General features: G+C 48.7%; 1 protein-coding gene across 4 annotated transcripts in view; it reads left to right on the plus strand.

Moving 5' to 3' along the window:
* Positions 1 to 11,594: 11,594 nt before the first annotated feature.
* Positions 11,595 to 22,435, plus strand: part of ARMH4 (armadillo like helical domain containing 4) — a 53,828-nt gene continuing 42,987 nt past the window's right edge. For 3 of the 4 annotated variants that reach the window (XM_072930547.1, XM_072930548.1, XM_012574253.5), the window contains exons 1-4: positions 11,595 to 11,699; positions 18,083 to 19,397; positions 20,209 to 20,421; positions 21,617 to 21,832. In XM_072930547.1, coding sequence (XP_072786648.1) covers positions 18,134 to 19,397; positions 20,209 to 20,421; positions 21,617 to 21,832 — 1,693 coding nt within the window. In that variant the 5' untranslated portion in view covers positions 11,595 to 11,699; positions 18,083 to 18,133. The remainder of the gene's footprint in view (positions 11,700 to 18,082; positions 19,398 to 20,208; positions 20,422 to 21,616; positions 21,833 to 22,435) is intronic. The other variant, XM_072930549.1, reaches the window with a different exon arrangement.

Raw genomic sequence — 22,435 nt, forward strand, 5'->3', positions numbered from 1 at the left:
CCCTCCCTCCCCGCTCCGGGCTGCCCGCGCCGCCTGTCCGCGCTGCCGCCGTTCCGCCGCCTCCCTCGGGCCGGTTCCGCCGCTTCCCCCTCATCCTGCGGGGCTGCAGCGATGCCGGGAGCGCTGCGGGGCCGGGGCGGGCACGGAGCGGCGCGGCCGCCCCTCAGCTCCGCTCCGGCGGCGGCCACGGGCAGCCATGGGCAGCCACGGGCAGGCGGGCGGGCCCTGCGTGAGGGCGGAACGCGCCGCCGGGCTGGTCCCGCTCGGGCCGCGCCGTTAAATTCACAGAGTTGTTTTATTTAGGCTGGGAAAGCCTCCCGGGGTTATCCAGTCCGGCCGTTGCACCATTAAAACATGTCCCCAAGTGCCGCATCAACGCGGCTTTTCAATTCGCCCAGGGCTGGGGTCTCCATCAATTCCCTGGGCAGCTGTGCTGTGATGGGACAGCTCTGTGTGTGAAGAAATTTTTCACAATAGTCAACTTAATCCGCTCATGGCAGAGCTTGAGGCCATTTCCCCTTGTCCTGTCCCTCTTCCGTGAAGAAATTTTTCTGAACAGTCAATCTAAGCTGCTCATGGCAGAGCTTGAGGCCATTTCCCCTTATCCTGTCCCTCTTCTGTGAAGAAATTTTTCCTAACAGTCAACTTAAACTGCCCATATGAGAACTTGAGGCCATTTCCCCTTGTCCTGCCCTGTTCTGTGAAGAAATTTTTCCCAACAGTTAACCTAAGCTGCTCATGGCAGAGCTTGAGGCCATTTCCCCTTCTCCTGTCCCTCTTCCGTGAAGAAATTTTTCTGAACAGTCAATCTAAACTGCCCGTGGGAGAGCTTGAGGCCATTTCCCCTTCTCCTGTCCCTATTTTGTGAAGAAATTTTTCTCAACAGTCAATCTAAACTGCTCATGGCAGAGCTTGAGGCCATTTCCCTTTGTCCTGTCCCTCTTCTGTGAAGAAATTTTTCCCAACAGTCAACTTAAGCTGCCCATATGAGAACTTGAGGCCATTTCGCCTTGTCCTGTCCCTCTTCTATGAAGAAAATTTTCTCAACAGTCAACCTAAACTGCGCATGGGACAGCTTGAGGCCATTTCTCCTTGTCCTGTCCCTGTTCCCTGGAGCAGAGCCTGATCCCCCCGGCTGTCCCCTCCTGTCAGGAGCTGTTCAGAGCCACAAGATCCCCCCTGAACCTCCTTTTCTCCAGGCTGAGCCCCTTCCCAGCTCCCTCAGCCTCTCCTGGGGATCCAGACCCTTCCCCAACTTCATTCCCTTCTCCAGACATGCTCCAGCCCCTCACTGTCCTTCTTGTCCTGGCCCAAAACTGGCCCAGGACTGGAGGTCCCTCAGCAGTGCCCGCACAGAGGGCAATATTGAAAAAAATATATGAATATTTGAATATTGAAAAAATATATTAAAAATGCATATTTTATGATTGGCTTTTCGCAAATTTTACAATGAATATTATATGTGTAATGTTAGAAAGTTATGCTGTATTAATTCTCTTAAGTAGTGTGTTAAAGATAGTTTTAGGTTACAACATAATGTTAAAATAGAAACTCTGTGATGTAGGATTTTTTTTTACTAGCTCAAGCAAGAGATGAGATAATCAAGAAATTCTTCACACAGAGATAACAGCGACAGGGCACATAAAGAGTTGCAGCCTCCTTATTGGAAAAGACAAACATTCTTCCACCTTCTCTCTGTCTTTATGGAACCACCAGGATTAAGGGGAAGAAGTTGACAAAAACCAGAAAAGTTATTAATTTGCAAAGAATTTATGCATCATGTATGAGATATATGAATATGCAACAGGCTATTGCTTTTAAGGTTATTCCTTTGATCACAAGGCATGTTTTTCGTGACCTAGTGTCCGAGAGCATCTGGACCTCTGTAATTCTTTGTTTTTTGTTATCTTGTAATTGTCCTAACTCTAAATTTTATTACTCTAATTGTATTACTATTTTTATAACCATTTTATCATTATTAAACTTTCAAAATTTTAAAAAACAAGTGATTGGCATTTTTCACAAGAGAGAAAAAGAGAAAGATTTCTACCAAGCTAAACCTGAGGAAAAGTCTGAGAGTGTAAACAATCTATTATCTTACTTTCTGTTCATATTGTTTATAGATATGTTCTACCACACTAAACTAAGTCCAGCATACCAATCAAGTAAAATGTTTTTACTTTAAAACTAAAGAAATTAATGTTCACAATGTTTTCTATAAAAGAGAGAAGTGCTTTTAAATAAACACTCATTTTACCTTCTAAAATCATTTGAGTCATTTCACCCATCCCTGGCTCAACAACATCAGCGGCTGACACAGAAACAGCCACATTTAATGCAAAAAGCCATTTCTATGAGGTTAAACGCACAGTACCCTCAAGGTGCAGCATCCTCTCTCTTGAACAGAAACGAAACAACTCAGGGACTAAAAAAGCCACATCACTCCGCTGCTCCAGGAGTGTGGAGGTTGGGAGTGAAGAAGAGAGCTTAAAATATACTGAGGACAGAAATTATAAATCCCATGGTGGTAACAAACTGTGCAGGGCCGGGGTTGGACCCAGTGATGCTTGTGGATCCCTTTCAGCTCAGGACCTTCTAGGAATCCATGCTTTCAAGACTGGGTTGCCTGTGACAGGTGATCAGGGAGGCAGAAGATCACCTGTGCATAGTAGAAAGAACCAAAAAACATCAATTAAAAAAATAAAAGGTGTTCTGATGAATATTGTTTGGTATGTGTCTCTCCCTGACTGGATTCCCTGGCTGGGAAAAGGGAATTTCTACCAGGTTTTGGTCGGTGTAATGCAAATTTGGGATCACTTGTGGAGGAGATTCCAAAGGTAGCGCTTGCCCCACTCCCAACAACCATTTTCTTTCCCCTGCCAATATTTCCCTTCCCCACATAACCACACCTGTAAAACCTGCTGCTCTTCAGGCACTTGTGATGTCCAGGAGCGTGACTGTGGCCCTGCTCACACCCCCAAAGGAGGAATCCTGAGTATTTATTTCAGCCAAGTGCAGGAGACCCATTTCTTCTTCAGGGAAGCAAAATCAGCATTGCAAAATCAATTAACTGGGGAGCTGGGTCTAGACATTTGCTCATTGCCAGCCAGGCCAGGCTGAGAGCCTGAGGGTGTGTGCAGAGGAGGACAAGGGTGCTAATAAAGGCAGAGGATTTCAGGGAAGGCTGAGGTGACACTGCTGTGCTCTGTTGTCACTGAGCCCAACCCCCTGACCTGTGAGCTGCTGCAGCAGCTTGTGGAGCTGTGCTTTTCGCTGTGCTTTCCCCTCTGCAGCAGTGCTGTCTGTCCCACATCCACACTTCCTATTTGCAGTCCTGAAGGTGGAGGAGTGTGGGAGTCAGATGATGAGTGGGAGTGATGTGAGATGCCAAAAGCTGTCGCTGCCACCATCTGCTGTGTTGCCTGGGCCAGCCCCCTCACTAGCCCATGGGCTAGCAGCTCTGCACAAATGCTTTCTTTGCTGCTCCTGTCACAGCCTTGTCGTGTTCCCCTCTTCTGGTCACCCTAAAGTCACCAAGCGGGGTCAAGAGGCAGCACTGAGAAGAGAAGGTCCCGGTGTGTGTGGAGCAGAAGTGCAGACTGGGGGAGCCAAAGCAGATGGGGCATCCTGGAAGGGCTCTTGGAGGACACCTGAGGAATCCAGACAGTGCAGAGGGAATGCAGGAAGGGTGTGAAGAAGGGCAACTTTGCAGTGACAAACTCAGGGGAGACTCCTCTCAAAGCAAGGAGATGATAATAAATCACAATCCCTCAGAAATTCCTGCTATCTCTCCTTCAGGCACCATCCCACAGCTCCAAACGAGCCCAGGCCCTCTTAAACAACCCATCAGCAGCTTCCCCTCCTCTCCTAGGAGAGGAAGAGTGAGGAGCAAGGACAAGGCTGCAGTGGTGATGTGAGACACAGAAACAGTGATGGGACCAGCACACACCCAGTGAATTCTGGAGGAGGAGGGATAATTGCCAAGGCAGCAGTGGAGGATGCTGACACATGAAAAAATAAACAAACAAAACTCTGCAGCGATTAAACATTGTGACACCGAGTTCAACTTGCCTTATGATTTTGTGTAGCTTTATGTTTTTAATGGCTTTTTAAATTATTTTTTATGGTTAGTATTTTATGGCCTTCCAGAACATGGAAATGCAGCTGAACTTTAAAGGCTATGCAAACAACAAGGCATGAAAATATGTTCAAATGTCATTTCCACAACAGAACCTTAACTCTGCCATGTTTGAGCAATTCCCCAGTGTACCAAGAACATGCACACAGTGGTAATTACACCCAACTGAGATGGGAATTATATTCAAGAAACTTTTCTGTATTTCGTTTTTCTTTCAGGGAAACAATCCCAGAATTTCCCAGATGCTCCTAGAGAGATTCTGTTCAGACACAAGGTAAATTTTTCACAATGAGAACAATCAGCCATTGGAATAATCTCCCCAGGGAAGTGTTGAATCCCTCAACGTTGGACACTGAGATTCAGCTACACAGGATGCTGGACCATTTTATTTCAACCGTGATTTTGCCAAGAAAAGTCATGTCAGATAATCCTTGAGCTCCTTTGCAGCCTGGTATTCCATGATTCTGGGATAAGTTACTACCTGGAGTGCTGTCTGCCCTCTCTGTTCAAGGACAGCACAGGGAAGCTGTGCAGTCACTGCCTGGTGAGAATGTCCTCTCACTGGAGTGTGAATATTCTTCCTCTCAAATTCTGTAAAATCCTCCAGAGTATCTCTGTGATAGGGGACCTATAAAGACATAATATACTATACTTAATTTTGTTGCTCTTTAAATACTTTAGGTGTAAAAATTGGAGTAATTTAGATAATATATGACTAAAGTTAACCATGATGTTTGCATGATCTGTTTTCATCCCCAGATCTCACCCATTTATATCTTTCCATGCTATAATTACATATTTACAGCACTATACTTATGTTTTTAATATAATGTTTTATGTAAAATGGCTGCTTAGATACGTTTTGCAAAAATCAGGGGCCCTGCTTGAAATCCACAGCCCATGGCTTCCTCCTGAATGTATTATCCCTGGGTTAGGAATGATCAGAGTTTCCTGCTAATCACATCACAGTCTTTATAGTCCATTGGAAATCTCCTCTTAAATTACATTAATCAATCACAGTTAACACAAGTTCTGAAATGCAGGCTGCAGCTTAAAAGTGGCTTAATTTAATGGATGGGCTTTTCAGAGTTATTGATAATAGGAGCCTGAGAGTTAGAGATGTGTCAGGGTTTCATAACAAAATCCATCCATGCCGGGCTGGTTTAATCAAGAAAGCTGCTTGCATAATGTGAAGAGCACTCGCTCTCCCCCGAATATGTGACTGTTGAGGAAACAGATGGTGATGCTAACCCAAAAGAATCAGGCTATAAATACATTCAGGATAACAATATAAATGGAGATAATTATTCACAGTCTAAGGAGACGGTGGGACAATTAAACCAGCTCGAAAGCAGAATGTCCAGCAGAGTGAAAAGCAGGATTTCCATAACATAATAAAAAATTATTCCCTGAGTGCAGCCAGTTCATGCAACTCTTGGGAGTGGTGCTACCTCTGACAGGCCAGGAAGAGGTTGTATAAGGACATGAAAATACAAGAAATTAACAGTAGCCCATTGAAATCAGCGAAAACTCTTCTATCATAAAATCAAAGACTGCTGTGGGTTGGAAGGGAGCTTAAAACTCATTTAGTTTCACGGCCTGCCATGGGCAGGGATGCCTTCCACTATCCCAGGCTGCTCCAAGCTCCATTCAGCCTGGTCTGCAACACTTCCAGGGATGGGACAGCCACAGCTTCTGTGGGCAACCTCTGCCAGGACCTCACCACCCTCATGGCCAAAAATTTCTTCCTAATAACCAACCTAATCCTACTGTCTTTCAGTCTGAAGCCATTCCCCCTTGTCCCATCACTCCATACCCTTGTAAAAAGTCCCTCTCCAACTTTGTCTCAGCTACCTTGAAGCAGTGGAAAGCCACATTTAGGTCACCCCAAAGCCTTCTCCTTTCTTTTTTGGCCGAGCAATCCCAATTATCTCAGCCCTTCCTCACAGCAGAGCCGCTCCATCCTTCTGCTCACCTCGGCGGTCTCCTCTAGACTCGCTCCAACAAAACCAAATTTGTAGGACAGCTCCTTTAGCCTAATGCAGTCCTTTTTCTCTCCCCTTTTTTGGGGATTCTGTTGGTATTCATGTGGCTGGCAGAAGAAAGCCCCTTTCGGGAGTCCTGCGGCCACGGCATTGTCCCAGCGCTCTCTGTACAACCCGCCAGGAGGGTTCAAAGGGAACGTTTTTCATAAAGAAAATCACTTTTCTCTGCTCGCCCCGAAACAGGCAGCTCTCAGCTGAATTAATCCCCATGGAGCACTTATGAACATTGCAAGCATAAAGGAATGTGTCCTGCAGCACAAACCCTGCGTGGCTGTGGCACGGAACAGCACGCCCAGCTAATACTCTGCTCCCTGAAAGCCAAAATGCCTGCCCAGACCCCTGCAGGGACTCGGATTTCAGCTGGACCCAGGCAGATCTCAGCAGCAGAGCATTATTATTTTTAATTGGTCATAAAATAAGCACTCTTTTGTGTCCCTGCATTGGCTGGCTTAGTCTCTGTACTCGCTTTTAGGTCTCCCTAATCTCTACAGGCTAACTGAGGCACGGACCCATCCCTTCCTCACAAAATCAGGGAATTGTAAACTTAGGGCCAGTTTTAGACCTTCTGGAGATCACAGAGTGCTTCCTCACCCCTTCCCAGCTCACGGATTCATGGGGATCCACATATCACTGCTCTGAAGAGAGGAAAAGGATGAAAGCCCCCTGCTTGGGGTTCTGCTAACAGCTGGATCTGCTTCCTGCAGTAGGATTTTGTAATTGGATTAATTAATTGGAATGTTTCCAAAACAAAAATGTGTATTTCTCTGCTCTTAACCATCCTCAAGGGGAAAAATGAAAACACTGATGGCGTCTGGAGCATTGCTATTTCACTCTAAAATTAAACAGTGCTCCTCCCACCCAGGCATCCCAATTCCATGTGTTATCCATGGGAAAGACCCCAAAAGTCTTTGTGGTGGGAGCTTTCAACCTCACTTTGCTATTTTAGAAAGGGCTATACTGGGAGGGATGGACTGGCAGTACTGACACTGCCTGTGGATTCAGTGGTTCAGTTTAACCTCAAAAGTTTTGAAAAACAAAAGAAAGCTGCAGTTTCTAAAGTCCCTCTGGGTATTATGTGTGTGAACAACCATATTTAATTATGTATGTGAACAACCATATTTCAAGTTGGACTCAATGATCTTGGAGATCTGTGTTTGATTCTCTGTTTCTGTGAAGCTGAGGGTTTAATGTCAGAGCAGGGCTTAGGGTCAGCCTGCTTTGGGGTGGTGTGTCTGGTGCTTTTCTTATTGTCAGCCTAATTTTGTAGTGGAATTTGTAGGATGGGGGTGGGGGGAGGAATATCCAAAGGAACTGACAGATGGTTCATGTTTTAGCTGAGACTCCAAAATGCACGTGGAGGGCTTCCTCAGCACTTTATCTCTGGGGAAATTGTAATAAGTGGTGTACCTTGGCATTAACTGCACCAATTTTGTTGCAGGGTATGAAGAAGAGCGAGGGCTGTGCCGTGATTCCGTTATGGATGTGAGCACTGGTCCTCCCGGGCTGTATTCCCAGAGCAGCTGTGATGGATTCCAGTGACCTTGGGCCAGTCAGCAGAAGCCTGGTTCTACTCTGAAGAGTGAGTGTGTAAAAATGGCATTTCCTACTCAGCAGATCTGGGCTCTGCGTGCTCTCCAAGTCACATCTGCTGACTTTGGTGACAAAAATAAGTTCTTATGGCTTTCCTGCTCTGTGAGCACTTCAGAAACACAAGAGGTGGGAAGCAGAAGCTGGATCCTGTGCCTCCTTGTAGGATTGATTACTGTAAATCCCAGCCAGCAGTGGGGCTGCACTGGCACCACTTGGCCTTGCCCAGCTTTCCTGTCACTGCTAGCAGCGACATGCATGGAAGAAAGGAATCCAAGCTGATTCTCCTGATTGAGTTTTAATTGCAGTTGACATTTCTCAGGTTTGCAGTTGGAGGAAGAAGAAATCTGTTCATCCATAACATGGTTACATTCAAAATAATTCATTGGTCACAATCTTTTCCAAAGTGGAGTTGTTTTAAGCAAACTCCCCTCTCTCTGGCAGGGTTCTCATTTTCCCTGAATTACTCATGGCTACTCCACTCCAGTGTCTGCTGTTTAGTAGGAAGAGAGGGCTCCCTTAAAACAGATGCTATCAGCTGGTGTAAAGGTGAGTCTTGTGATGGAGATGTGCACTGATTTGTGTGCTGGATGTCCCCAATATTCAATTTGGGAAAGTCATTCAGCAGCAAAATTAACGGCAACTATTTTAAAATTGCCTTTACCTTCTGTGGCATGTCCTGACATACTTAGGAGAGCTGATACATCTCCTCACAGGTGCCAGGAGTAGCAGCATAAGGTGCAGCATTCTGCTGTCAGGACAATGATTTTTTAGTTCATTTTATACAGGCAAAATCTATCTTCATATAAATTTTTATGTGACCTAGTCTCTTAATTAGGACGTGCTGTTGGTACTTTTTGGGTTCTGCAATAAAGCTGTGACAGGAATATCACCTGTGAAAGAAATCTGATGTATCATTACTTAGTATAACAGAGCCAGCTTCTATAATAATACACAGATTTCATAAGAGGCTCTTACAAAAATTAGGTATTGTTATTTTACAGAAGAAGTGGAGGCTGAGAGCAGTGAAATTCAGTTTTGAAAGTCCTCTAAAAAGGCAGAGTTGGGAATGGGATGAGTCCCACTCTTTCCCAGCTACGCTACCTGCATGGAAGAAATGAGCCTGCTTACATCCAAATTTAGCCTCTGACTTCACCTCAGGTGAGAAGTTCTGAAGGACAAGACCAACAGAGGATTGTACTGAAATGTCTCAACCCACAGCAATGGTGAGAGGGGAGAGGAATGGATGTTTCTTAACTTGCTGTAGAAGTGGGGCCTGTTTGGCTTGGTTACATGTATGCTCCATGGCATACTGGTCTGAGTTAAAAATCAGCATTTCCAACTAACAAACCATAGAAAGGAATAACAAAAGAGTGCTCTCTGATGATTTCTGATTTCTGCCTCTTTCATCATGCCTCTTTCTTTCAGTCTGCAGATATTTTTGTTGATAACACAGAAGCCTCTGATTTTGGCAGGTTATGCGGGGAAGAGAAACTTGCAGCGTACAGGGAATGTGCAATTTTAGGCAGGGAAAAAAACCACAGATAACCAGCTATTTTGGTTCCAGTGCTTAGAAGTGAAATATTTAACCTTGAGAGGACACAGTGCCAGTCTGGGTTAGGAGTCGATGGCAAGGGGGAAGTGAAAACCTCTCCAGCCTATTAAGTGCCCTGCATCCTTGGAGAACACTAAATCATCCCTTACACATGCTTTACATTTTAAATAACTTTCCCAATAATTGTAAAGGTTAGATAGAAATAGGACTGAAAACAGTCATGGAATCACAGAATTATTTGTGTTGGAAGAAACCTTAAAAATCATCTCATTCCAACCCCCTGCCATGGGCAGGGACAACTTCCACTGGAAGATCCCTTGTTCTGAATCCCAGGTCAGCTCTTAGGGGGGAATTGTGCAGCTGCTGAAGCCCAGCCCCTGGACTGGTCCCTGTTTTCCTGCTCCTTTCCCCACACACAAATGACTGAACAGCTTGGGAATCAATCCCAGAGCCACCACAAGGTGCAGTGCTGCTCCTGAGAATTGATTTTGGTCTCCTGGAAAATCTGGCTGCCCCATTAACTTGGGAGGTGGCACCTCCTGCATGGCTGAGCCACCCCCTCCTCTCAGCTAGAGCCCTTGGCCAAAATGAATTGGCCAGGACAGAAGTTGAACCTGTGAAGAGTTTTGAGTCCCTAATCCAGGAGTTAATGGTGTTTAAAACCCATGAAAAATGCAGCTCTTACCTCTTCCTTCCCTCCCACCCCACCTCCCCTAGAGGAGAGAGGAAAACTCCTTTCTTTTCACATATTTCTGTTTTATTTATGAAGATGCCACAGCACTAGAAATATTGATTAATGAATAATTTCCCCGGATTTTACAGTTCAGAGAGGCAAAGCCAAAAGGGACTTTCTCCATCGTTTTGTGTGACTATTTCCTCCCCCAAGCCTAACTCTGAAGATTTTTCTGATGCCTTTTGTCACTGGCTGTCTTTATTGCTGATACAGGCACGTTGACACTTTATTTTCAACTCATGCAGGGGTTAGCAATATTTCCCTGAAAACAACTGTGCTAACTCGCAACAAATCTGTCTATTGAAAGTTTTAATGTGGGACGCACAGTGCTACAACCAAATGAATTGGGTTGGATCCAGTTTGGTTGGAATCCAGCAGAAAACACACTGTTTCTCTAAAATTAAACAAGTAAAACTTTGGGCTGTGTTTAGAGACACAAAGACACTAATATAAATGTTATTACCAGGAGCACAGTGAACAGAAAAAATAATGAACCGTTTGTTGATAAGGAATACCTCATTTTCTTCCACCAGTTCTGTTGTTTATTTAAAGAACTGAACGACCTGTGACAGCAGGTTACATCTCCCTTTGTGCAGAAAAAAAGTTTATTTTGTAGTTTGTTATCTTAACTAGAAGACTCACTGATTAGCTTCATGTGGCAGAGCATGGTCATCAAGAAGTCAAGATTTTAACTCACCTCTCCCACACCTTCGCTCTAGTCCTTCCTAGCAATCCCAACCCCCAAAATCCCCCCACTCCAGTCATTGCTTCTGTGAGATATCATTATTTTTGGTCTTTCCTCACCTGTCCCTGCCCAGCTGAAACACCTTGCACCTGCTGCAGCCCCACTCTGAATGAGTGGGAGTATAAAACCCTCTGTGTGCAGCAGGGACCCCGTGCTGCCCCTGGCACTGGGCTTGGGAGGAGCAAGAGGAAGCTGAACCCCTCTCATCTTTGGGATTTGGAGTCAAGGTATGGGTTTCTGACTTGCTCTTTGGCAAAGTGAATTGATGCGTGAGCCAGGACCTGATGGTCTAAAGGATTTCTTGTCTTGTTAGTTATGTGGGTTTTCTTGGAAAAAATATTGGAGGAAAGCACAAGTGAAGCTGTTTATCTTTCGCTGTACTGGCCAAATAGGTGCTTAAAACAACACATCAAAAAAGGAGAATTGAGTAAAGCTCTTCTAATTCGGATGTTGTTATTTAAGAAGTTGTTCTCCTTTGCAGAGGGTGTATTAGGGGAAGGTGACCTCTGCAGCTGAAAACACTGGAGGACAGTCTGTAATAGCCGGAAAACTACTGAAGGGTGCCTCAGGCCTTGTTTTCACAGCTCCTCGTAAGCAAAGAGCGGCACTGATCGCCTCGGGCCAGGCGCTGAGGCAGAGTCGTGCCCGGGAGCCGAGCGCTTGGATGCTCCAACTTCCCTTTGGAGAAGCAGCGACCGCCCAAAGCGGCTGCGGGCGGCCCCTCCCGGGGGAATGCGGGGGTCGGGGAGCACCAACCCCACCGGAGGCAGGCGGGGAGCGGCGGTCGGGCGGAGCGGAGCGGGCCGGCCCCCGACCCCGCCCGCCGGTGGGCGGCCCGCTCCGTGCGGCCGCGGGGCTGGGGCAGCGCGGCACCGGGCGGCGGCGGCGGCAGCCAGGTGAGGCCGGGACACATATACACACACACACACAGAGCCGGCATCACACCCCCGTGCCGCCTTTACCGCGGGGTTACGCGTTTTGGGTCGCTTTGTGGCTTTTCCCCACCATGCTCGGCTGCCCGCGGGGCAGCGCATCCTCGGCGCGGCTCTTTGTTCGCGGAGAGCGGCTTGGCTGGTCCCTGCAGCCCCGGGGGATGGCGATGGGGAAGGGGCAGCGCGGGGTGACGTCCTGCCGGGATGGGGGTCCCTCCAGAAGTGTTTTGGGGGGTGGGTGTGTGTTTCTGGTGGGGGTGACCGCCGCTGTCCCACTGTCCTGCTGCGGGCCTGGGTAGGAGGAATGCCCGTGCGGCTGTTTGCACTTGATCCCCCTCCCGGTTGCAATTCTGGGGTGTAAAGTCACCTGTAAATATGACTAAGGAGGACGGGGAGATGGACCTGTGCCCGGCAAGCAGGCGGGCTGGGTGGAATCAAGCCTTGAGCCAGCGCTAATCCCCTTCTCTGGACCCCACGCAGGCTCTGCCCAAACCAAAAGCGCCCGGCAAGGTGCGTTTAATCTGCTTTTAAACCTTCACCCGCAGGGACTCGGGCTCCTGCAGCTCTCCTGTGTGCTGTTTCTTCAGCGTCAGGTGAGGCGCTGAAATTGTGGAGCGTTTCTGGCTGATTGGAATCCGAGTGCTGTCTGTCCCTCTGCTCCCAGGCAGGCTGGGCAGCGGCGTTTCTGTCCTTCTGCTGCTTGGAAACTGCTGCACCCTTTGGCCTCATTCTTCAACACCCCCTCCTCCCTGTCTTAATCCCTCAGGAATTCGGTAGACCTTCGACTTTTGTGGTGCCGGGGACCTGGCACGGGTCAGAAGCCACGGAGAACTGCGCAGCTTTTACTGGCAAATCCAAGTAGGGATTTCCATAGGTGGTCCGTGTGCAGTTCCCAACCAAGCAAATGATCGCTTGATGGTTGGGGGGATAATGCCTCAAACATGTCATGTCCCTGGCTCCTCAAAGAACTCAGGCTGGAATGCCGAGGCTGGAAGTGGAGGTGATGTATTATGTATTAAGGTGCCTCGCTGGGACTGGTGGGGAGCTGGCCATACAGAATATTAATATCGCGTTTGTTTGCTTTTAAGGATGCATCCTCAAGGGTAGGTGAGGATGTGCCCCTCTGGTGTGTGATTGTCTCGACGTAATTTTTCTCACCTGACTTTGTGTTGGTGGCTGGCGTAGAGTCGTGTCACTGCTGGGATGTCACTGGGCTGCTGGAGGTGGTCGGACTGATCGAGGTCTGTTTACCTGAAGTGTGTGCTGGAGGGGCAGCATTTGAATTGGCAGATCCCCAATTCACTCGGTTGAGCTGGGCAAGGACATAAAGCAAGACGAGATGAAGGCATTTTTCTCGGCTTGTGCACAAAAGTAGGAGTTGGAGCTCTGCAGTGTATTATCTGCTGCCTTTTGTATTCAGCACAAGTAATGAGGCTTGGATGGCATACATTAGCACCCTTTAACAGAGCACTTGAGGGCTGGCAGTTGTTTGACTTGTATGTTTTGGCTAAATCTTCACATTAAAAGATTTGCTGCTTTTTTGTCCGGTTCCCTTACGAATTGTCCCTGAATTTCGGAGCTGAGCACGCCCCGGGCTGTTCAGGCTTGTGCTTGGAGGTGTGAGAAGCTCTTTTCAAAGGCGAGACAGATTTGGCCGGGGCTGACCTGTTCTCTCTGCTTTGTGATGCATGCAGCCGCTTCAGCTTTTGAGTGTCCTCCCTTGTGTCGGAGGGATTGTTAGAGCAGAGTTATTAATTCAAGGGAGTTTAAAACTTAGTGCTTGTTTTTCCACGCTGTTTCGACAATTTGGGTAGAAACATAGCCATAACTTGTCAAAGGCAGAAAATAACAATTTTTTTTTTTTTTGAGGGGGTGGGGAGGAAGGGAGTTGTTTTCTCTAAATAAGCTGGCTGGGTGAAGCTCTTAAAAAGCTCTGAGAGGGAGTAGCTGCACACAGCTGGGGCAGAGGGGGAGCTTAATCCTTTGCAGCATGTCTCCACAAACCACTGGTCCATGCAAGCAGCAGCTATTGAAGGAGAGACATCTGCTCTGCTCTGTGCTGGTTCCCTGCAAACCTGCCCTGCTGGAGTGACCATAACAGGCTGGGGCTCCTTCTGAGCTGGCTTTTGTTGGGCCCCCCAAGAGCTGATCTCAAAGAAGTCTCCAGAATTCAGAGGGGTTAATGGTTTAATAACTACTGCCAGTGCTAATTGTATGGAGCAGGCAAGCAGCCTGGCTCAGAAAGATCCAACTGAGTCTGAGACTGCCTCAGCTGGTGACCAATTTATATTTATTGTCCCTCAGCTTCCTGACTTCCCCACCGAGGTAGATGGTTCTTATTCTTGTGGGCAGCTCCTGGAGCTGTCCAGTTTTGGCCTGTTTTCAGCCTAGCAATCCTTTGTGTGTTTTTTTTTTTTCCCAGCCTACCAGGTGTTAAAAGAAAAGTTATTATTTTCCATGCTGGAGATAAAGCTCCCTGGCTGCCTGCAGTTGTGCTGCCTTTGCGGCTGGAGGAACTGCATCTCCTGGGATTTGCTGTTATTGAGTGCAGGGGAAGTAGCTGGCACTGCCTCTTGCCCTCAGTGTGTGCTTCCTATTGGAAGCAAGGATTAGTTTTCCACTGAGAGCTTGGCCAGTGCTTGGCAGCTGCCTCCAGGGCTTCAGCTCTGAGGATGCCAGGTGAAATCTGGGGACGAGGAGTTCCTGCAGTATGAAATATTGAGTTATTACCTTCAAGCTGGTCACAGGAGAGCTCAGGCTTACTACAGAGGAGGTGCTTGGTCAGGGCAGTGTGCTCCAGCCTGGCTGGGGCTGGAGAGCAGGCTGGCTATAAAAATAGCCAGATGGAAGGATAAATGTGGTTTGGAGCAGCTTGAGGAGCAGCCTGCTCTGCAGCCAAGTACCTGCAGCTTCTGCATTCGGTGGAAGTGCTTCAGCAAGGTGTCAAACTCTGCTTAAGGGGATGGCCAGGTCACTGCTGTTCATACACTCTCTAATCCAGCCTCTTCCCAAAGCTAAGTAGATCTTAAGCCCTGACTAATCTTCTTTGAAGTGTGAACCTGTGCCATTATCCTGCAGCAAGCTCTGTGCCACTATCTCCTGCTTTCACTGAGTGTGAAGGTCTGGGTTAGCTTACATCTGCCTGTTGTGGATTTCCTGAGCAAATAACTCTCCAATATGATTTTTGCCCTATAGAAATGTAGGATTATGACAAGCAGGGCTTTTCAGACTGGTAGAAACAATATGCAGGGCCCCAGGAGCTTTTTTATCAGGTATTGAGTGCCTATGTTATCTACCACCCAGAAGGAGGAAAGGGTCTAGTAAATATGTGGTAAGCTTGCTGGGAGGAGATGAGCATTTTGGTTCTTCTGCTGACCACCTCCTGAATATTGTGGGCTATTTGAGAGCCTATAGCTAGAAAGCTACAAAATATCTGTACAGATGTGTATATACATATGTAGAATGTATTGAACTGCAAGAGAAGTACTTTCCAAGTGCAGCTGGAGTTCTGTTTATATTTAAGCACTGCTGAAAGCATTTGTGCCACCTAAATGCTCCTGGCTTCTTGAGAGGCTGTATTTAAAGCCAAACTATCTTTTAAGTAGAGAAAACCCAACTTCTTGATGTTTCAATATGCTTGCTCTTAACAGGCACTTGCTAAAGGGGTGTTGAGATGAACATGATTTATATTCCTCTGCATGGTGAGGCAGATGCATGTAGTTAGGCACTAACAATTTAACTTGCATAATATATTAATGCTTTTTAATTACAAAAGTGCATAAAGAATTAGCCTGGGAAAAGAGCTAAATATTGTCAGTTTTCAGCTATTTTTTTAGGGAGGGGATAGAGAAAATAGATGCATGGCCACCCATCCTTCAGAGATAGAAGATGCTAAAAATAAATTGGAAGGTGTCTAGGCTGGTGAAGAGCTTTTTGGTGGCTTCTGCTTGTCCCTGAGCATCTGGTGCATGTGTGTGGCCTGTGATGGGGAATTATTCCAGCAGCTCAAACTGCTGGGATGAGGCTTCAGGGAGAATGGAAAAAGTGACTCAGTGTGCCCTGAAGGCTCAGCCAGATGCTGGAGCCTGCAGTGGTTAATTCTGAGCTGTGTCCCTGCACTCTCTGGGTACAAATGTGAATAATACTCGTGGATGTGCTGTTTGGGTGGGGAAATGAGGAGTGTGGCAGGTTCAGGGATTTATCCTGGTGCCCATGGACAGGGAGACTGCACAGGGTGACCATTGCTGTTCTTTGGAAGACTGAGGGGTGGTTCTGACAGCCCCAGCCTCTTTCCTTACTGATATTTGTTATTCCTCCAGTGCAAAGGGAAGAGCAGTTCACTTGGGAATGATAAAATCTCACCTTGTTCCACCCCCTGCTATGGGCAGGGACACCTCCCACTATCCCAGGCTGCTCCAAGTCCCATCCGGCCTGGCCTTGGACACTTCCAGGGGCAGCCACAGCTTCTGTGGGTAACCTGTGCCAGGGCCTTACCACCCTCAGTCAATAATTTATTCCTAACATCTAATCTAAACATACTTTTTGTCAGGTGAAAGCCTGAAAGCCACTGCTCTGTCACTCCATGCCCTTGTCCAAAGTCCCCCTCCAGCTCTCTTGGAGCTACTTTAGGCACTGGAAGGTGCTCCAGTGTCCCTGGAGCCTTCACTTCTCCACCTTCCATCTCTCTCAGCCTGTGTCCATAGCAGAGGTGCTCCAGCCCTGTGATCTACTTGGTGGCTTTTCTTTGGCCTTATCCCAACAGGCCAAGCTCTTTCCCCTGTTGGGAATCTCAGAAATGGAGGAACACGTGAGAGAACTTGGAGCTGCTGATGGCTGGAGGCCCTTGGGGCAGAGTCTGCCTCCTGGAGCAGCACCCCAGACCTGCTGTGACAGGGATGTTTGTTGTGTGTGTGGCACTGGTGTGACCACAGAGTGGGGCCTTGGTGGGGATGCTCTTCTGCTCTGGAGTGGTGTGGGAATCCAGGGCTTCCCTCTGTCTGCCCTGGCAGGTCTGGGACCCTGTCAGGGGTCAGGAACCCCCCTGTACAGAGCCCCCAGAGACACTGTCTGTGATCTCTGTCCATGGAAAAGAGTTTTCAATCTCACAGGATGAATTACAAGCTCTGAGTGTTTGATATAAGTAATAATTAAGTGTGGCACGGGTGCAAAAGTAAAATTTTAGGATTCTAGATCAGGGGTCCAAAGGGGACAAGATGGAGGAAATTGGGTGTGTCTTGTCCTTTTTCTCCTTCTTCATGCCCTCCATGTTTCACTGTGGTGTTGGCATTTTTCTGTTGGTTCAGGCTGGGGACACACTGTCCAACGTAGGTGACAGATATTGGCACGTTATTGTAAATCCAGCACAGGTAGTTTGTGGTATTTAATGTTTGTACCATCCCACTGAGGGCAGAGCCCCACACGCTGCCCTGCAGGACAGAGCTGCGGCAGGGCAGCAGAACATGTTAGAGATAAACAGAATAAACAACCTTGAAACCAGCACAGACCAATTATGGCTTCTTCTTTGGCAATGGGGCAGAAAGACAGAGACTTTCTACAATCTCAGAATCATCAATACCCACAGATTTAGACAGAGTGGTGGAGTGGCAAGCCCAGGACTGGGGCACATGCCCAAGGGAGCTGGAGCTGTGTGCCTGGAGGCAGCAGAGCTTGCCAAGGGCAGGCTGTCAGCTGGCTGCATCGCTGCTGGCCCACAGGTTCCGTGCTCTCTTGGAGCTCCCAGCTTGCAGGGTGATCCTGGACATGAAACTCTCTGGAAGTGCCTCCGTGGTGCAGTGCAGCACGGGCACTGAGCTAATGCAGCAGTGCTGCAGCTTCCTCTGTGGGGCCAAGGACCTCAGCCAGGACATGATGCAGCCCTAAAGCCTCTTGGTGTGGCTCTGGTGCTCTGCTGTCCCCCACAGACCCCTCTTGTTCTTCCTTGGGCTCCTCCTGTGCCAATGCACACAACAGGGCTGGCCAGAACAAACCTGAGACTTCATGGCCCTGGCAAGGATAATTTTTAGACTTGGCTCAGGACAAACAGGTTGATCCACACCATTGCTTGCAGGTTTGATACCTGCTGGGTAGAGCATAGCACTTTGCTGCTGGGATGAGAGCTGGGCAAGGTCTGTCCTGGGCTTCAGATCAACATTTGGTTTTTGTCTGGCATCTTCAGGTAGTGTAGGCTGAGAAGAGTAAAACAGATGGGGGAATTCATTGCTTGGAATATGTGGGGGGGGTCTGCTCACAACTGGCCACAGACTTGGTCTCCCATTATTTATTTAAGGCCCTGGGTCTGTGGTTGGTTATGGGTATGTGTAATCTTGATTCCTTTTTTTCCCTTCCAGGTCTCTGGATTTGTCAGCCTTGCAGGCTTCTGGGCACATCTCCTCCCAGCCATGAGGAGATCAAAAGGATTTAATATCTGTGTGGTCACCTGCAGCATCCTGCTCTTGTCCTCCAGCCTGCCATGCCTTGCTCAGCCTCTGGAAGAGGGGGATGTGACAAAGGTCCAGCGTGGCCCCTGGGCAGGGAATGGGCTGGAAGATGAAAGGACAGCCATGGTGGACTTGAAAAACAATGTGAGCCCTTCTGAGCAGACAGTTTCTGCAGAGCCATGTGCAGTGTCAGCACAGCCATCTGGGACACCCTTGGATGAAGCTTTCACTGCAGAAGAAGTGCTCCCTGCCAGCCCGAGCAGTGTGGTGCCCAGCAGCCAGGGGCATGAGGGGGAGCTGGCTCCCACTGAGCACCAGGAGGAGGAGGATGAAGCACTCGGGGCCATGCTGACCACAGCTGTGACCACGCTGAGCCCTCCAGTCCAGGAGGAGTCTGGTGGCCCTGTTGGTGTGGCCACAACAGAGAGTGGTGTGGCAGTGGAGCCCAGCTCTGCTGGCCCCTCAGCAAACCCCGTTTCTGGGACCACTGAGGAGGAGGAGGAGGAAGCAGAGAGCAGCTCACAGCCCTCAGCTGTGCCCCAGCCCACGCTGAAGCCCAGCTCTCCCAGCTGGGAAGCAGCAAGTGACCACCCTGTAGTCCCAAGTCCCCAGGCTGCAGGTGTGACCTCTGGGCTGGAAATGCTGAGAGCCCGCACAGGGAGCCCTCTGAAATCCCTGGCTCCACCGACATCTGTGGCTGCTAAACATCCCCTTGTGGCAACTGAGGCCTTCCTAAATCCACAAGCAGGGACAGGTGTCACAAAACAGGAGCTGCCCACTACGGCTGGCACTGTCACCATCCCTGCTATGGACACTGTGCCACCTGACTGGGATGACACAAAACTGGGGGGAAGCATGTCTCATGAGGAGCTGGGGATGACAGAACCATCCCAGACCACTCAGGAAGGTGTGGGGGAGGAAGAGGATGCCACAAGAGCAGTGCCCTCCCCAGTGTCCCCTCCACCAGCGCCTGAGCTTGCCAAGGAGAGCAACTGCACAGTGCCAGTGCGAGGGGAGGAGCTGCCAGCAACTTCCCCAGGCAGCAGTGCTGCTTTCCTCACTGGGAACCTGTCAGATGCAGGCACAGCTGATCTTGGCTCGCTGGAAAACATAAGTGCAGTCACAGCAGTGGAGGAGAAAAGTGTCCCTCCGTCACAGCCGGAGGCTGCTGTGGTGACAGATACCCAGCCTGAGCTCTCTCCTACTCTGGAGAGTTCATGGAAAGGTAAAACTTGCCTTTTACAGTCATTTGCCTCTCATTTCTGAGGTTTGAAGTGAGCTGTGCCAGCAGCCTGTGAGCCACTGATGTCTTAAATGCCTTTTTTCAAGGGTTCTCAGGCATAGAGGTCTGTGCAGAGAGCTGCTGGTGCTTCTGACAGAAACTCCTGGTGTGGTCTCCTCACCCCATGGTGAAGCTGTGCTTGTCCCAGCTCTTACCTGCAGGCAGAATTCCTCCTGGACAGCCTGCCACAGGCTGATGGTGTCACCTTGCCCTGCACATCCCTCCAGAGATGGCACCTTCAGCCTCATGACAGTAGTCCTGCTTGGTGTTTCAAATGTAAAAGGAACACTAAAAACCAGAAGGCTGGTCAGGTGTTGGGCAGTGACATGCTTCTAGATTGATGAGGACTTTTTAATTGCTGGGTATCTTCATTCTTCCCTCTTTGGCTGCAGATGCAAAGGGATGATTTCCCTTCACTGAATCCAAAAGACCTAATTTTTGCTGTAAAAGAAAAGCAGCTAATTGCAGGCTGGTGCTGCAACCTGACTGATTAATTTCTAGATTAATTTCAAAGCACTTGACTTGTCAGCAGGCTGCCTCTCTGCTGTTTCCCAGATGTTGGGGAAACAACACTGTGCAACAAAAAATAACCCCTTTTTGCATAGCTGAGGCTTCAGTGGGAGCTGGACATGGAGGCTGGACCTGCTGCTGGCTCTGGAGTTGTTAAAACTTGGAGTCCTGCTCCTTTTGTACTGCTTCAGAGGTGTGCTCTGTGCTGTCCTGTGAGCCTGCCCTGACTCTGTTCTTGCTCTAGGTGCCACTGAGGAGGTGACAACAGCTGCCCAGGAGGGTGATGCTGCTCTGTCTGCTGTGACAGAGGTTTCTGGTGCCACCCAGGGCACAGGGGCTGCCAGCTTTCCTCAGGAGAACAGCGGGGAGGACACCCAGATGCTGACAGCTCCCAGTGCCACCGAGGTGCTGCTCACAACTGGTGCTGCCTCCACGGGGAGCCCTGTGGATGCAGGAGGTAGGATTCTGCTTCAAGGACTCCCACACAACATGGGATGGTACATCTGAAACCAGTGTCACACTCCAGTCTCGATTCAACATCCAAATTTAATTGACTTTTTTTTTTTGGTAACCTTCTGTCCTCTGCCTCTAAACCTGGGCTGCTACTGCTTTCTGCTCATGCCATGAGATCCACCACTTTGGAATCTGCCAGCATATGGAATCTTTTCTGCCCCAGATAAGTGGAGTAGAGGCTAAAAAAAATGCCCCAAACCAAACAAGCCCCCTACCTGTGCTTGCTAGCAAACTGCCTTTAGCTTTAGACACTTAAACAATTTTTGATTTATAGTGGGAGAGTTCTTAGTTCTGGAACCCAGGGGAGTCACAGATTGCTGGTGCTCAGTCCAGAGGATGAAAATGTTTCATCAGGGTTCCATGGGAGCCAGTGGTGGGGGAAAGACATCCTCCTGCAGGAGCCTGGCAAACCCTTGTGTGTGGAAACCTGAAGTGATCATCACCTGCACTGAGGAATGGTGGGCTGTCCTCAGGCTGGTGTAGCTCGTGCAGAAATGCTTTGAGCAGTCATGTTGAGGTAGCTGCTGCTGTGGTGTCACCTTGGCATGTCCATGTTGGAGCCTGTCTTCCTGACAGGAGTGCAGCAAGGGCTCCCTCAGCACGAGGCTGACGTGGAGCTGGAGTTTGTTTCTGTAGTAGTGGGGGGACCACTGTAATGAAAATGCTGCTGGGCAGCTTTTCTGGCAATTTTTGTGTTGCAGAGCATTAAAAAAAAGCTGTTTGCATTGTATCTTTAAATTTAGGCTCTGTTTGTAAGGGGCAGAAGGTTCTTCTGGCAGTTTCCACTAATTGAATTTGCTTCTGGGTTTTAATTATAAATGCAACCAACTTTGTATGAACTGTTAGATCTGTCACTTGCCTCAGTTCTTAACTGGTGGCTTGGTGCTCTGATCTTGCAAGGGTGTGGTGATGAGTAGTCCTTAAAGCAGTGGAATTAAAACCTTTAAGGGTTCCCCCCTCATTAAGGGGAACCTCCTTTGCTGGCTGCCCTGGAGGAGAAAGTTTCATTACAGCAGAGTCACATCTCACAGGGAGATAAAGTTTAGTAACTTCCTTTGAGCTAAATTTCCATTAAGGAGTTTCTTGGGCTTTTATAAAACTTGTTAGGCTGAATGGTTGCTGTTTGCTGTCTCCTGTAGATCTCACAGATGGGATCCTGCTCACCAGTGAGAAAGCTGCTCCAGCCCTTGGTGGGATGTCTTCTACCCCAGCTGGGCAGACAGAGGAGCCAGCCAGCAGAACTGTGGTCCTGGTGACTCCAGCCTCAGTGGCCTCCTCTGCCAGAACTGCTGTTCCCCCTGCCAGGAGGACCAGCACAGCTGTGACCTACGGGCTGGACCGCCTGGAGTCTGAAGGTACTCCTGGGCCCCAAGGGCAGGGGGCCTCCTGTGGGGTGCCACCCCTGCCCTGAAACCCCCCAGTTTGTTTGGCTCACCCCTGTGTGCACATCTACTGTTCCCAATAAAGGTTTTGGACAGCCTGTCCTCTCTTGGGAGGCACAGGAAGCAAGCAGTGAACAGTGTCCTGGAGGATGCCTGAAATTCCAGTGGCTGGGTTTTTTCCTGGCTAGGGAGCAGCAGTGGTGCTGGTGTTGCAGCAGGGTCTGGCTCTGCACTCCTGTAATGCTGGTGTGTGCATCCACTGTGCCAGGGAACGCTCACCAAGGGGTGCTGAGGCAAAGCAGATCCTGCCCTGGAGCTGGTCTGCAGCTCTGCTCTCCCTTCTATTCAGCTCACCCACAATTTTTCCTGCAGAAAACTGTTCCTTGCTCTTTTTCCTTCTTGAACTCCTCTCTGCTTGCTCATCCATCCAGTTCTATGCTCCAGTGTCTGGGCTGATACCACCTGGCAGGAATTAATCTTTCTGCCTGTTTTTGCTCCCCTTCCTTTATCTTGACCTTCTCTTGCCTTAGTATTTTACTGCAAAGGTTGGCAGCTCTCCAGGGGTGGCACTGCCAG

Source organism: Taeniopygia guttata, chromosome 5, assembly GCF_048771995.1.
Source record: "Taeniopygia guttata chromosome 5, bTaeGut7.mat, whole genome shotgun sequence".
In the NCBI taxonomy this organism is placed as follows: Eukaryota; Metazoa; Chordata; class Aves; order Passeriformes; family Estrildidae; genus Taeniopygia; species Taeniopygia guttata.